General features: G+C 36.0%; 2 protein-coding genes across 4 annotated transcripts in view; both read left to right on the top strand.

Annotated features, from left to right (window-relative positions):
* Window positions 1–8,729, top strand: part of LOC107724611 (tyrosine-protein kinase Mer-like) — a 41,926-nt gene extending 33,197 nt beyond the window's left edge. Inside the window, exons 12-20 of the mRNA XM_016533602.1 lie at window positions 1,669–1,757; window positions 1,862–1,957; window positions 2,040–2,120; window positions 3,341–3,433; window positions 3,578–3,696; window positions 4,685–4,794; window positions 5,166–5,325; window positions 6,018–6,154; window positions 8,076–8,729. Coding sequence (XP_016389088.1) covers window positions 1,669–1,757; window positions 1,862–1,957; window positions 2,040–2,120; window positions 3,341–3,433; window positions 3,578–3,696; window positions 4,685–4,794; window positions 5,166–5,325; window positions 6,018–6,154; window positions 8,076–8,508 — 1,318 coding nt within the window. The 3' untranslated portion in view covers window positions 8,509–8,729. The remainder of the gene's footprint in view (window positions 1–1,668; window positions 1,758–1,861; window positions 1,958–2,039; window positions 2,121–3,340; window positions 3,434–3,577; window positions 3,697–4,684; window positions 4,795–5,165; window positions 5,326–6,017; window positions 6,155–8,075) is intronic.
* A 6,363-nt stretch (window positions 8,730–15,092) lies between these two features.
* Window positions 15,093–16,791, top strand: part of LOC107724612 (transmembrane protein 87A-like) — an 11,628-nt gene continuing 9,929 nt past the window's right edge. Inside the window, exons 1-2 of one of the 3 annotated variants that reach the window (XM_016533604.1) lie at window positions 15,093–15,286; window positions 16,483–16,543. In XM_016533604.1, coding sequence (XP_016389090.1) covers window positions 15,149–15,286; window positions 16,483–16,543 — 199 coding nt within the window. In that variant the 5' untranslated portion in view covers window positions 15,093–15,148. Of the gene's footprint in view, window positions 15,287–16,482; window positions 16,553–16,791 lie in introns of those variants that run through there. The other 2 variants (XM_016533603.1, XM_016533605.1) reach the window with 2 other exon arrangements.

Here is a 16,791-nt window from a genome sequence, read left to right as displayed (position 1 = left end):
TATATATATATATATATGCACACATAATAATATAATATAGATTATATAACATATAAATTAGCCAAATAAATCCATTTAATCCATTAAGTAAATAAAATAATATATAAAACATTTAAATTAAAATACATAATAAATTAAAATAATCCAAACGAATCCTGGTTAATAAAATCAAGTCCTGTCTTTTTTCCCCCCCGTTTCTTTAGGTTGCAAATGCACTTTCATTTAATTACCATCTTCGGTGTCTGTGTGAATTTCTTTCTTGTTATTCTGTTTTTCTGAGGTGTTATGAAAGGCATTTTGCAGTCCAAGCACTTCATTTTATCACTCGAGATTTAATTGCTGTAATTGTTGTTAAATCTCACTGTGCTGTGTGATTTTCAGACGTCTTTTCATTCCAAGACCAAATCTGAAAAACAAGGGCTATTTTAGAGACCAGAGCATGTTCATCTTAATGTACTCGGGGCAAGAAATTGAAGGCTTCAGGAAAGAAAAGTAGGGGGAAAGCTAGTCTGTAAAAGCAGCATGGCTTCTTAGTAAAACATAATTATGGAGGACAGAGTTGGCCAAAGCATCGCTGAGCAAAGAGTTTCAAATTACATCTGGTTGTTTGCAAGTGAGACTAACATCTCCTCCTTCGTTCTCTGGAATCCTTTAACAACTTCTGGCTGACTTTAACCATAGTTTGCAGTGGGGGTTGTGGTGGTTTTGTGGTTACGTTACTAACCAAATGTTAACTGTTCAAGGTCCTTTAAGCTGCATCTAAAATTGCTGCAAATGTGGTAAAAAATCAATCTAATCTGCATTGAAGACAGACGGGAAAATTAGTGTTCATATGTGGACAAACCAGGGTTAATGAAATGTCTGCTTAACCATTATCATGATAATGTCTAGTTAAAGACAAACATTCACAAAGTTTGAAATCCTTCAGTTCAGCGCTGCATTTCATTTCTGTTGCATTTTAAGAGTCAGTGGATTTCTAGTCATTTTTTTTTTTTGTAGTCTGTAGCTTCTCCTTTGCTGAAAAGAGTGGCTTAGACCAGCATGAAGTTTTGTAGTTCTTGCTTTGTTGTTGTTGGTTTTGTGCTGATATAGCTGGTTGATTTACGTCAGTCAACTCTTTTTTTTTTTTTTGGTGAAGCTTGTTGCATTGTACTGGTTACACTGCAAAAAAAAAATTATCATTTAAGGTTTTTGTCTTGGTTGTAAAAATATCTAAATGTTCTTAAATCGAAGATACAAGCAAAACAACACTAGACATTAAATCTTGTTTTATGAAAAATGTATCAAAAGTAAAAGTTTAAGTTTAAAACAGAAACATTTCTGCCAGTGGGGCAAGAAATATAATCTTAATTCAAAGGGAAAACCAGTTTATTTTTCTTACACCATTGGCAGAATTTATTTATTTATTTAGCTTAAACTTACTTAATTGTATATATTTTATTATATTTATTTATTTCCAGAAAAAGGCATATCATATGTAATTTTACTTTTCAAGTTAATGGATCTTGATTAAGGAAAGTTTAGAGTTTTGTACTGGAAAAAAAAAGAAGATAATACTAAGTAGGAAAATGATTTTGCTGAAAATCACAACATGTTTGTTTTTGTACTGTGTATTGCTGTGTCAGGTCTTGTCTAAGTATAAATGTATATCACTGGCGCCCTCTACAGGTGTTTGTTTGGACCTGATGATAAACTCACTCCAAGCGTTGAGTACAGACCTCAGAGATCCTACAACCGCTCAGCCATCGAAATCACACGTGCGTCATGCATTATTAGTGTTTTTATCAGTTGCCTGCATCCAGTTTCCAAAATGATAGAATTTATGAGTTCTAGATTATGAAGTATTTCTTCATTCTTTTAGTTGCCAGTCTGGGCATTAGCAGTGAGCTTCAGGCCAAACTCCAGGACGTGATGATCATGAGGAACCTGCTGTCCATCGGTAAAGTCCTCGGAGAAGGTGAGGACGCAGTCTGGTGTGGATTTGTGTTGTGTTGCAGCTCGTGTCAGATGAACGCAATGACCTAACGTCTCTCTTACAGGTGAGTTTGGATCCGTGATGGAGGGGCATCTCAGACAACCTGATGGGACCTCGGAAAAAGTTGCAGTCAAGACCATGAAATGTGAGTTCACTTTTTGAAAATTATTTTATTTTCCATTTAGTAGGTATTTTATTTAAAAAGTTTTTTATTACGTTTATTATTATTATTGATATTATTATAAAAAATATTTACATTTTAAGTATTTTAAGTATTATTTATTTTAATTTAATTAAAAAAATGTTTTACATGTAATATTATTATAATTTAAATATTTAGGTTTCACATTTTATATCAAATTATTTAGAAAAAAGTATTTTTTTATTTCACTTTTTTTTTTAAATTATTTCTTGTATGTTTTTAAAGCAATAAGCACCAAGAAGCCGTGGTTTACAGTGAATTTACAGTGAACTCCGCTTCGCGTCGTGCCTTTCAAACGCGGCTCAACCAATCAGAATCAAGGACCGGAACTATCCGTTTTATAAATTTTATTTTTGCATGCTGTAATTCATTACAATTTTTGTTATTACCATATTTGCACCCAGAGATTTTTTTTAGGTTGATTTTCATTTTTTTCTTTTGAGAGAATCTTATTAATTTATGTAAAGAAATTCATTTAAATAAATTCATGAAAATTATTTCTCACTATTGACCCTATTCTCCAGCGAAACAAGCGCAGCATTTTTAGAATATTGTCTTTGAACTTCCGAATGTGCGGTAGCTCTGTATATTTCTATGGCATCGCTGTCTAAGAGTAATTTAGATGGTAACGTAGATTTATGTATTGTAGAGTTAACGGACGTTATTGTGAGCATTGTAATGTTTAAAGCAAATGTCAGTAGACCAGTAAGATTTTAAAACGAGCGGTTCATTTATAAATCCGTGAGTGGAAATACAATCGGAAGACAGAAGACAACAAACACAGCGCTAAAAAGGGGCGGGGCTACATAAGGTCAATAACCAATTGTGCGTGTTCCTTAAAATCAAATCAACATCTAATACAAAAGTGTCGTAAATTGTACTTCATAAATATTACTGTGCATCTTTCATGACTCAATGGTGGAACGTTTTTACTCTGGATATTAATAAAATCACTTGTATTCTTTGTTGTGTGTTTTTAGAGCTGATTTCATTTTAATATATTAGCCACAACACTTGCCTCAAGTAGCATGAACTAATCTGAGAGCTACCTGATCTTTACAAGGGTCTGCAAAGGCACTAAACTTATATCTGTATAACTAGATAGGCCAAAAGAGAATATCATAAAAGATATGAAATGAATCATTGACTTCTGCCTCTTTCAGTGGATAACTTCTCCCAGAGAGAGATTGAAGAGTTTCTGAATGAAGCTGCTTGCATGAAGGATTTTGACCATCCTAACGTCATCAGGCTGTTGGGTAAGAAACATGCCTGAATGCTCATTATGGTCAAACAGAATAAAAACATCTGATATAAATATGAAATAGTGTTCAAATCCATAATATGTCAAAGCATTTCCATTATTGTGCATCTTTTGTTATAATGTTGTTTTGTTCACGTAGGTGTTTGTTTAGAGGTTGTTTCAGGCCACTTTCCCAAACCGATGGTTGTGCTTCCCTTCATGAAGTATGGAGACCTGCACAGCTTCCTCCTTCTCTCCCGTCTCAGTGAAGACCCTGTGGTAAGATGGCAAAGAAACAACAATGCTGTTTGTCTACAAAATAGTACTATGACGTAGGGCTGCACGATTAATCGAATGCGATTGTCATGCGCATTTTGATAGTAATGCCGGTTCTGTAATCAGCAGGAAATCATCATCACGTGCTTTCAGATGGAGCAGGATTTACTACACATAGCTGTAGTTCACTGACAAGTTACGCAAAAAAGTCGCAGACGATTTTATTGCGCGATTCTGAAATCGAAGAAATCGTTCGCGATAATGACAGCTGTTTGCATAGCTTCTCAGTGAACTACGGCTCTGTGAAGTAAATGCTGCTCCATCTGAAAGCATGTGAAAATACCACATTTAATAACATATTTTTACTCCAAACTCACTTCATAACGTCAGTCGGCGATAATGACAGCTGTTTGCGTAGCTTCTCAGTGAACTACTGCTCTGTGTAGTAAATGCTGCTCCATCTGAAAGCATGTGAAAATACCACATTTAATAACATATTTTTACTCCAAACTCACTTCATAACGTCAGTCGAGTGTTTGAAATAAATCCTTCTGTGAGATGATGTGGCTTCTTACACAGAATAAGGCACGCAACATATTTCATAGTATTTAAGCAGTGATAAAGGCATTGCATTATAAATATACTTTATTTTAATGAAAATTATAATAATAAGAACTCAGATAAACCGTATATTGCCGTAGTCGTGTGTTTATTAGTCACGTTGAATCAATGAATGCAGTTGAATCTTCTGTTTACCCAGCTACCGCGATAGGCATTTCCTGGGTTTCTTCTGCGAGGCGTATTTGGAGTTTCAGCGCGAGAGCGCCCTCTGGCCTTTGGATGGAGATTTACTGCTGATCACAGAACCGTGCTTCACTGAAAGATACGCATGACAATCGCAGCTTCTGTCGAATCGCGATCTCGATTCCATTTTGATTTATCGTGCAGCCCTACTATGACGGTCTAATAGGATGTTGTGTTGTATTTCCAGTATCTACCTACACAAATGCTCCTGAAGTTCATGATTGACATCGCTCTGGGAATGGAGTATCTCAGCGGCAGAAACTTCCTCCACCGGGACCTGGCAGCACGCAACTGCATGTACGTGTCCTGAACTTACAGTCTCCTATATACTTTTAGTCATGGAAGCACCAAGAAATAAAGACGATATTAAAATCAGAATGATTTCTGAAGGATCATGTGACACTGAAGACTGGAGTAATGATGCTGAAAATTCACAGGAATAAATTACATTTTCAAATATATCCACATAGAGAACAGTTATTTTAATTTGCAATAATATTTCACATTATTATCAATTTTATTGTATTTTTAATCAAATAAATGCAGCCTTGGTGAGCAGAAGGGACTTTTTTTTTTTAAACATTACATGCTTGTATCTTGTAACTGTTTATTTGAACCTTTGAAGTCTCTGTGTTTGTTTTAAGCAATTTACATTTTATTTCATGCAGGTTGCGTGATGATATGAGCGTGTGTGTCGCTGATTTTGGCCTGTCAAAGAAAATCTACAGTGGTGACTATTACAGACAGGGCCGGATAGCCAAGATGCCTGTCAAATGGATCGCTTTGGAAAGCCTCGCTGACAGAGTCTTCACGGTGAAAAGTGATGTGGTAGGAACTGTCATCACTGCCATCTTCGTTGTTCAGTTTTATCCAAATGTATAAGATGTGTGCTGTTTTTCAGTCTCTACAACTGATCAGTTAACTTTGTAGTTCATTCTATTTTAAACAAATACTATTATTCAAAAGTTTTCAGTCTCTTTATGTTCAACCAAGGCTGTGTTTATTAATCAAAAATACAGTAAAAACAGTAATATTCTCAAATATAAATATATTTTCTATTTTAATATACTGTAAAATGTAATTTATTTCTGTGATCAAAGCTGAATTTTCAGCATCGTTACTCCAGTCTTCAGTGTCACATGATCCTTCAGAAATCATTCTAATATGCTGATTTGCTGCTCGAGAAGCATTTCCGATTATTATCAGTGTTGAAAATGGATGTGCTGTTTTGTGATACTTTTTTCAGGATTCTTTGAAAAGTTCAAAAGAACAGCATTTATTTAAAATGGAAATCTTTTGTAACATTATACAAGTTCTTACTGCCACTTTTGATCATTTTAATGAATCTGTTCTGAATAAAAATACTAAAGTCATACTGACTTTATACTTTTGAACTGTAATGCAACTTAAAATAAAATTCCTGTTCACATGACACAGCCTGGTCAGAGTTTTTGGTGGTTTGTTTTGCAGAAGGTCTACAGCAGTTGTTGATGTTTGTTATCTCTTGATGCCCTTTTTAGTGGGCCTTTGGAGTGACCATGTGGGAAATAGCCACTCGAGGAATGACCCCGTACCCTGGCGTACAAAACCATGAGATTTACGATTATCTCCTCGAGGGAAACCGGCTGAAACAACCGAGCGACTGTCTGGATGAGTTGTGAGTTTGTTTTAAAACTGTGTGTTGAAAATGGCCATGAATGTCCAGCATGTGAATAGCTTATATCCAGTACAAAAATGTTCAAATCAAAGAAAAATCCAAAGCGATTTACTTTGTTAAAAATGATGAAGTACATTACTCTAAAGACAGGAAAAGTTTGACTATTATCAAATATATAATTACTTGCTCCACCAGAAAGATACATTTTATGAAAATAATATTTTATGCAATTTTGCTTCTTAGATAAATGCATCTTGTTTAATGATATTTAGGTAGCTATATATAAATATATAAATTTAAAATAGAAATTTAGTATAGTGTAAATAAATATAAATATAGTTTAGACAAAATTCAAAAAAGATTGCTTGTGTTTTATGTTGAGCATCATATTTGATACATTAGGCCTTTATGGCTCATACAGTATGATACAGTGAAAATATGGTCAGCTCAGTTTTATTCAGAGGCCTTAACTGAGCAAAAATACGCAATTTGGTGCAGATGCTGATATTTTATATGATCAAAAAGTGATGACATTCTGATGCTTGTCATGTAAATCAGTGAGATCTTAAAGGGTTAGTTCACCCAAAAATGAAAATTAGGCTTCCTGAAAGTGAGTGTGTGTCGGTTTGTGTGTGTCTCAGTGGAATAGAGCATAATGAATATGGAAAGGCAGTAGGGAGAGATAATTAAAGTGGAGACTGCTTTGCTCTGGTCTGCAGGTGTCCTGAAAAACAGCTCCTGTTCACCATCACTCACAAGAAATCAAAACAATCAATGCTTAAAGTGTTAGTTCACCCAAAAAGGCATTCTAGGTGTATATGACTTTCTTCTTTCAGACGAATCCAGTCAGAGTTATATTAAAAATTGAACTGATTATTCCAAGCTCTATCATTGCAGTCAGCGGGTGTTGCAGTGCTTCAGTCCAAAAGAAGTGAAATAAAAAGCGCTCATCCATAAAAAAAATGTCTCACACGGTTCCGGGGGAAGAACAAAGGCCTCCTGTAGCGAATCGATGCGTTTTTGTAAGAAAAATAACCATATTTAAAACGTAATAATCAATTTAATCTAGCTTGCGCTCACTGTTGTAAACGGAAGCAGCTCCGGGTGGATGACGTATGAGGTCAGCGCTGCGCATGCGCCGCTCAGAAGTGACGAAGTCAGAAGTTGCATGCGCAACGCTGAATTCATACGTCATCCACCCGGAGCTGCTTCTTCCGTTTACAACAGTGAGCGCAAGCTACATTAAAGTGATTATTGCGTTTTAAATATGGTTATTTTTCTTACAAAAACGCATCAGTTCGCTAAAGGAGGTCTTTGTTCACCCCACGGAGCCGTGTGAGACAATTTTTTTTTATGGATGGGTGCTTTTTAACTTCTTTTGGACTGAAGCACTGCAACACCCGCTGACTGCAATGATAGAGCTTGGAATAGCCAGGACAATTTTTAATATAACTCTGACTGGATTCGTCTGAAAGAAGAAAGTCATATACACCTAGGATGCCTCAGGGGTGAGTAAAACACAGCCTAATTTTCATTTTTGGGTGAACTAACCCTTTAATAATATAACCAAGTAAACCTAAGCTGCTTCAGTCCAGTAAGTGTTCATCTTGAAATATTACTAGCAATATCAAAGTTATTCTTATGTTTACTTTGATAGCAAAAAGACACATGAACCACAACATGATGGTGGACATTTGTACAATTATACTAAAAGATCTTTTACTTGCTAAAAAATTATCTAAATGATCCATCAGATGACAGAATGCATGCAGTAAATTGTGTGCAACTTTTTTTCAGTAAAGTTTTGAACATGTTGGTAATTCCGAGGCCTTTGCATGTAAAATATGCAGTAGGCTTTATAGGGTTAATGTTTTTCAGCACATCTGAATCTCATAACACGTCCTGTGCTCTTGTGTTTCAGGTATGACATCATGTTCAGCTGCTGGAGCACTGATCCGGTGGACCGACCCGACTTCACACAGGTTAGGAAGAGGCTGGAGAGTCTGGCGGGGAAGCTTCCCGCGGTTTCCAGCAGAAGAGACATCATCTACATCAACACCAGCTTCCCCGAGGAGGAAGAGGAGTTACCCGGCGTGGCGGCCGAGGGCCCTGTGCTCACATCCTCACCCTCCTGCAGTCGCCAAACCACGGACACGTCAGTAGTGACGGTGGACGTTCACGAGAGCACAGACGCAGAGGACGACCGGTATGTTGTCGTCATTTCCTCCGGGGATCATGCGGCGAGAAGCGCAGTAGATACGCCACTGTTGAATCACAGACTGGACAGCGAAGAAACGGTCAGGGACGTGATGGCGATGCAGCAAACATCGAGTGACACCACACGTTTGCTCTGATGGGAAGTTGAAATTGACTTTTTTGTGGTATTCAACGGAAGTATATTTTGTCAGAAAACTGAATTAATAATGATTTTATTCAAACAGGGTTTTTGAACACCCATCTGCCATTGTTGGCAACAGTGCCAAACACACACCGTTGGTTGAGTTAGAGGAACAGCTCACCCAAAAAAATTTAATTTACCCACCCTCAGGCCATTCAAGATGTAGATGAGTTTTGTTCTTCATCAGAACAGATTTGGAGAAGTTCAGTATTCCATCACTTGCTCACCAATGGATGCTCTGCAGTGAATGGGTGCCGTCAGAATGAGAGTCCAAACAGCTGATAAAAACATCACAGTAATCCACACCACTCCAGACCATCATCAACGTCCTAAGAAACGAAAAGCTGCATGTTTGTAAAAAAAATAATCCATCATTAAGGCATATTTGTTTAGCTCAGTTTTGGGCTGTTTTAGCTTCTAAACAGTGCTTGATCTATGCGTATTTCTCTCCTGATTCAGACCAGACAACTTTACTGGAGAAAGCAATATTATGGATTATGGATTCGTATTTTAGCCAGAAGCAATGATTTGAAGTTAAAAACGTCTTTATGGATTTGTTAATGACAGACATGCCGTTTATGAAATACTTACATTACTTGTGGATTATTGTGATATTTGGACTATAATTCTGACGGCACCCATTCACTGCAGAGGATCCATTGTTGAGCAAATGATATATTTATTTAATATTATGTAATAACATTTTACAGTATTACTGTTTTAACTGTATTTTGGTCAAATAAATGCAGCCTTGGTGAGCAGAAGAGACATATTTCAAAATAATTAAAAAATCTTACCAACTCCAAACATTTGAACAGTAGTGTATGCGAATTTCTATGGCAACATATGTCTGATTTAATGCAAAATGTAAAAAAAAAAATCTTGTCTGTTTGCCCTCATACAGTATTTCACAGTTGCACAGAAACACGATGGACCCTAAACCCACCTGGTGGGCCCTGTCTGAAAGCTTTACCATGGTGTTGTTTTTGGCTTAATGCATGTTGAAGTACAGACCTCAAAACTGTGATGCTACAAATGTTAGAAAACAAGTCCTGTTTTTTCAGAAGTGATTAAGAGACTGTTACGTATATAATGTAATTGTCTTCAGGAGTTGTAAAATTAAGCTACAGTACATTGTGATTTTAAGCTTTTTTGTGAACTTTGTTTTTGCATAGAATCTACTTTGTATATTATAGAAATGCATTTTGTAAATATAAAGGACAAGGCGTTTTTTATATATAGTGTTTTTTACATTTTAACTTGGAAGTTAAGCTGACAGAAACGCAGAATCTTTAGAGAAATCTTCAGAAGTGTTTAAACGTGTGAAGTATTTTTATTACTGTACCTTCTGATTGGAGGTACAATGATATCTGCATTCATTTGAGGTTGAGACAATTAATGCCATTATGAACAATATCTTATGAAATACTGCTAACAAAATAAAGTTTGCTTTAAAGTGCTGCCATAAATGTTATATGAAATGATAACTTGGTCTAGTAATACTCTGAATAAGCCATTTGTTCATATTTAAATTTAATATTAAAAGCTGTTACCCGGAAACGTTCGCTTATGTTTTCAGTGTCAGTACCAGTTGAAATCTGTCATTTACTGTGAGTTTGGTAAGCAATAATTATCATAATGTAAGTGCAAAGCTTGAAAACGTTTTCATATGCAGACAACATTTCACGTCAGTAAAATATGATTAAGTTGCAATTAAATTAATGAAACATGTTTGTTTCCACTACTACTGTGTTGAAATTAATTATCAAAAAAATGAAAGTCAAAAAGGTAAATATAAATATAAAAAATTGTACTGCATGAGATAAAATCTTCGATTAAACATTTTGAAAAAATGTCATTTTGTTGTTGCTGTCGTACATTAGCGATTTCTATATCGACTAGACAATAATTGTTCTCAACTTCTTTTATTGTCCAAACAGACGGTGTGTGTGTGTGTTTGTGTCTAGTGAACTTTTTGTAAAAATTGCTCATGTTCTAACTTTCACCTGTTGCTGCAGATAGATGGCTGCTGGCTCTGACCTGTGCTGCCAGGTTCAGGGCTGATCATTTGCTGGCCAACTTGACCCTGCCTGGTGGATTGGCTCTGACATGCACTGCACTGTACTGCATCTACCTGTCTTTGACATGGTTGCTTCTTGAAGAAACCTTGATTATATTGCTTCACTTTTTTTTACACAAAATTCTGTCTAAAAATAAAAAAAAACTTAACTCAATCATCAATATTACACAAATAGTATATTTAATAGCCATATTCTCATCTGATTAAAGACAAAATCATTTAAATGTGAAGCTGTTCTTGGACATTGCAAACGAAAATAAAAAAATATATAAGACTACAACGCAAAAACGGTTGTTTATTCAAACAAACAGGTGTTTACTATTCTACATCTTAAAATTCCAAGTGTCAGAATGCCACCATTATTAAAAACCCCACATTTTAGCGTTTACCACATTACTGCAGACTATTAGGGAAAGTGATTTTGCCTTTAATCTTTGAAACAACAGGAAGAAACGTAACATAAAGATTTCTATTTTAAGCAGTGCTGGTACATCGCGGCAACACAAACTCTAAGGAGCTTATATACCATAATAAATAGTATTTAGTTACTTGAGAGTTTCCCAAACTTGTTTGTCAGCCGAAACCCTTACATGTAAACTACATAGGAGATGTACCCTCTTAGATGTACCCTCTTAGATTTTCAGTTAATATTTCAATAATTTAACAACAAAACACATTCTCATGTTTATGTTTCTCTGATGTTGGTGAGTGGTCAAATGACTAGCAAGTAAACAAATACAATATTGCAGCATTTTTTGTACTTTTTCAGTACTTGGAAACAGGACAAGACTGTTTCATCAGCTCAAAAAAACAAAAACAAAAAAAAACCCCTAGCATTAACCTAAGAGTGAATATTTATTTATTATAGGAAACCATACGCATGGCCTTTCTGTTTTTAAATTATTCAAAATTAGGCCCCCATTTACTTCCACTCAGGGGGGCCTCACTGCAACATTCGTTTTTGCCTTTTTCTATTTCAGGAATCCGCAAATATGGCCCACGACTTCCACTTTTCTACAGAGTTCAGCTCTAACCCTAATCAAACACACCTGAGCATGCTAATCAATGTCTTCAGGATCTGTAGAACATCACAGGTAGGTGAGTTTGATCAGGGTGGGAGCTAAACTCTGCAGCGCATTGGCCCTGATTTGAGATTTGAGGAACCCTGATTTATTTATGAAAAAGAGGGACTAGTTCATATGTTGTTTTGTTTTTTCACTGTAGAGTGATTATAACACAACTTTGTCAGATTTCTGTTTTTTTTTTTTTTTTCCGAAAAGAATGGGCATGACATTTCTGTTTTTATATAATTAAATTCACCCCCATTTACTTCCACTCAAAGTGCCTCACCGCAATATTGATTTTATTTATTTATGTACATTTAATGAATTCATTAATTAATTTATTTATTTAAATTAATTTAATTTAATTTAACCAGGTATGACATTTCTGTTTTTAAATAATTAAATTCACCCCCATTTACTTCCACTCAAAGTGCCTCACCGCAATATTTATTTATTTAAAATTTTTAATTTAATTTAATTTAATTTAATTTAACCATGCATGACATTTCTGATTTTAAATAGTTAAAAAATACGCCCCCGTTTACTTCCACTCAAAGTGCGTCACCGCAACAGATTTGTGAATTTATTTATTTAAATGTATATTTTTATTGTTACTTATTTCTTTCACTTAATTTAATTCATTTTAAACATAGGCATGACATTTTTGTTTTTAAATCATTCAGAAATTCACCCTCATTTACTTCCACTCAACGTGCCTCACAGCAACATTGATTTTTGCCTTTTAATTTATTTCTTAATTTATGAATTAATTAATTAATTCATGAATGAATTAATTCATGTATGTATGTATGAATGAAGGCATGAGAAAGAGGGAGGAGTTGACATTTTGTTTTTCTGTAGTTAATCAATGTTAGGGCAGAAATGCTGCACTCTGTGGAAGTTTCATGGAAGCGTGAATTTTTGTTGGGGAGAAAAAAGAAGACTTTTAAAAGACATGAAAACACTTGAGTGGAAAAACATCTGTTTTTCGTTCACCTGCCGGTGTGTCTTCTTTAAATAGCTCACACTTGAGTGCTGTACTCGCTTACAGCCATACCACCCTGAGCACGCCTGATCTCGTCCGATCTCGGAAGCTAAGCAGGGTCGGACCTGGTTAGTACTTGGATGGGAGACCGCCTGGGAATACCAGGTGCTGTAAGCTTTTGCTTTTCCTTCACTAGTCAGCTAACACACTTGTCCAAGGCTCAGCTTGCTCCTTTACCATTTTAAACTGATTGCTGCTGCTTCTTCTTTTTTTGCTTTCTCTGTGCCTTCTTTCTGCTTTCGGTGTGACAAAGGACAGCTCAGCCTCGTCATTCTTCCTTTCTCCTCCAGGGGGCGATATACAGGCCTTTTCTCTCTCTACAACAGGGCTGCCCAAACTCAGTCCTGGAGGGCCGGTGTCCTGCAGAGTTTAGATCCAACTTGCCTCAACACACCTGCTACAAAGTTTCTAGTATGTCTAGTAAGAGCTTGATTAGTTGGTTCAGGTGTGTCTGATTGGAGTTGGAGCAAAACTCTGCAGGACACCGGCCCTCCAGGACCGAGTTTGAGCGCTGCATGTTCTTTTGGAAATGACGCTCCTCTCTTCAACTTTAGTACCAAAAGATCTCCGCAAAATATTAGATAATATTGAACTAAAATATACAACACTTATTTAACTGAAAAAATAGTTAAGCTGTATGGTCACATTATAAGTAAGCAATACCTGAGGGTTAAGAAAACCGTATTAATGGTGCCTATCCATCACTCTCCAGAATAAAATGATACTGTAAATGTCATCAACGTAATAATCAATGCATAATATGCTGTAATGTTTACCAAAAAATTGCAGCAAATACCTGTATAATGAAGCTGTCGACTATCCTACTTAAACCCAAGTTGAATTACTGAAATAAATGAACTTTTCCACGACATTCTAATTTATTGAGATGCACCTGTATTTTCAACGCTGGTATGTTTGAAGAGCTCCATGAATCACGTGACCGCGAGATCAAAGCTTGTGCAACTCTGAGTGAGTGAGTGAGTGAGTGAGTGGTTATGAACGAATGAATGAAACACATTTGTCCGTGTTTCACTCCGTCTCGAATCGCGCTCGCGGAAAGCGCTTGAGAAACAGCGTCTCTTCCGCAGCTCGGTACGCTTTCAACTCGTTTTTCTAGTCTCGAGCAAGAGACTGTGTGACATTCACATTACATGATTTGACTGATTTTTACGTAGAAAGCCAAGGGCGACAGCACACCGCATTAAAAGAAATGATCATTCATGTTTTCATAACCGCTGGCCAAATTCAAAAACGAAACTAAAATTAAATCATCTTTGAGAGCAAGGGGGCCCCGGTGTTTTGGGGGCCTTACGCAGCTTGCGTATACACTCTTAAAAATAAAGGTGCTTCAAAAGGTTCTTCAAGCGATGCCATAGAAGAACCATTTTTGGTTCCACAAAGAACCATTCAGTCAAAGGTTCTTTAAAGAACCGTCTCTTTCTTACCTTTTTATAATCTGAAGAACCTTCTTTCGCCACAAAGAAGCTTTTGTGAAACAGAAAGGTTCTTCAGATGTTAAAGGTTCTTTATGGAACCATTTAGAAAAAAAGGTTCTACTATGGCATCGAGAAGTATGGAATAAAATCGCTGTCAAAAATAATCGTACGTAATTCAAAGCATTTGTGTGTCATTTTAATTTACTCGTGCGTAATTTAAAAGTATTGTATGTAATTCTGTTTTTTGTCAGAGTTTATTCCATAGTGAAGCACCTTTATTTTTAAGAGTGTAGGAGGATCGGCGCTCCAATCTGTTAACATGGGTGCGGAAAAAATACACACCGCATACGCACTGCAAACGTAGATTGTGTGAAACAGGTGTCTTGAAGAGGATGCTTGTCTAGAAAAGCATAGCATTTCTAAACCAAATGATTACTTTCCATACATTCAAGGGCATGTTTAGAGTAAGCATGGAGCATGAAAAACTCGGCATTTGATAACATCTTGACTTGTCATGTAGGTTTTAGAAAACACATCCAATCATAAAATGCAAATATAAAATAAAAATCACTCTGTGCTGCTATCCAAACAATAATTTATATAACGAATACGCATTTTGTATGTCTCATTTGTTTTATAAGGGCTATTTTAATTAAAAAAAGAACACATGCTACAGAGAGCGTGCTTCGTGCACATAGAAAGAGTTATAAGCTACAGAAGAATCATGTGAATTCATTTATTGCTATGAAAAAGATGACAAAGACTAATACAACTAATTTATCTCCAATCTGGGTAATTAAATACATGGGTATTAAAACAAGGTAGGCTACTGACTTATGTTTACAACTAAAAAATTTTGTGACTGAGGAGGAAAAAAGAAGCGCCTTTTGATGGCATGACGTGTCACGCGCACAGGTGTGTGTGTGAGTGTGTGAGTGAGAGTGTGTGTCCGAGCGAGCGTCTCAGTAAACATGGCCGACAGTAGCCGCCGGTGGATACAGAACAGCAGCCGTTTGCTCTTTTTTATCCCATTTCTCCTCATCACTTCATCATTAAATGGAGTTACCGCCGCTCCAGAGATGGGCCTGTGGACTATTACAGTGCTTAATGTGAGTGTGGATGATGTTTATGATTATAAATGGATGAAAACGAGCGACGAGTCCAAATGCTAACAGCTAGCATTAGATACCAGGGCATCTTTAGTTCACTGATTATGTGATGTTTTTACGTTTCTATTATTAAGACAACCTCTAGAAATTAATGACAGATGAACGACACGTTATGAGACAGCTGTCAGAGTCATTGAAATGATAAAACACGCTTAAACTGTGTCCATATGCTGTGTTTGTATGAGGACTAGCTCAATGCTGCATGCTGCAGCTCTACAAAACACAAGTCTCTTATTTTTGTCATGAAGGGCTCTGGGATAATGAAAGACGATGTTTCATAATACTGTCAGGATCAAATGGATGAATATTGCAGTGTTGTATTTTTTACAACATGTATTGCGTTGCTGTGATGCAGGAGGTGTGAGTGAGTGTGTGTGTCAAAGATGAAAAGGGTTTTTCAAGCATCGACACAATAAAAGTTTAATATAGCTTTATTATTAGAAGACATTGAAATGTCATTAATAGTCAACAGTAGTTCATGTAAACAAAATGTTGTCAGGTTTTACCCATTTGATCAACAAAAAGTTTTTAATCATTAAACCATGTTTTTAATCATTTACAATTGAGTATGATCACTTTTTCTTTTATGTTTTAAGATGCTGAATGACAAATGGAATGTTATTTCACCCATATTTCGACATTTTATTTTCACAAAAGTTATTTGAAACTATAAAGTAGACATTTTACTTGCATATAATATGCTTTTTCTGTATGTAAAATCTCTTTTGTAAATTTCATTTGAGGCATGGTGTTGAGAAAAGAAAGAACATCTGTTACTGTTTGCTGTATGACAGAAGAAGGGGGCATTTTACAGCCTAATAGCAATAAATGTAGCCTGTCGCTGCAGTTTAATATGCAAACTGAGGATTTTACTTAGTATTCAGTATAAAGGAATCAGTTACGTATGATTTTTTGGCATCGAGCTGTGACGTGCTGTCACCTTTGATTGTCAATATGATCTGTGTAAAGTTTGTGACAAGGTCTTATTAAATATTTAAAGGCCTGTCTAATTTTTCCACCGAGGTTTCTAGTGGCTGCCACTGTAAGACAATCCCATATCACACCAGTTTAATTTACTACTGAGCACTGAAAACTGTAGAAAGAATTTGACATTTGTGTTTTCTTCTCTTTTCCAGACATCAAGACCTTTATTGTTAAGAAAAGCCATGTATAAGGACACTGACATTCAACTAAGAGGTGTCTAATGTTATTATTTCTGCATAGACTGAAGATAAAGCTTAAAGGAATAGTCCATTAAAAAATGAAACATTTCTGAGCATTTACTCATCCTCAGGCCATCCAAGATTAGGATGAGTTTGTTTCTTCATCAGATTTGGAGAACTGTAGCATTGCATCACTTGCTCCCAAATGGATCCTCTGCAGTGAATGGGTGCCGTCAGAATGAGAGTCCAAACAGCTGATAAAAACATCACAATAATCCACAA

Source organism: Sinocyclocheilus rhinocerous, unplaced genomic scaffold (assembly GCF_001515625.1).
Source record: "Sinocyclocheilus rhinocerous isolate Xijiao unplaced genomic scaffold, SAMN03320098_v1.1 scaffold304, whole genome shotgun sequence".
Classification (NCBI taxonomy): domain Eukaryota; kingdom Metazoa; phylum Chordata; class Actinopteri; order Cypriniformes; family Cyprinidae; genus Sinocyclocheilus; species Sinocyclocheilus rhinocerous.
Note: the sequence above shows the minus strand (reverse complement) of the source record. Positions and strands in the feature narration are given on the sequence as shown.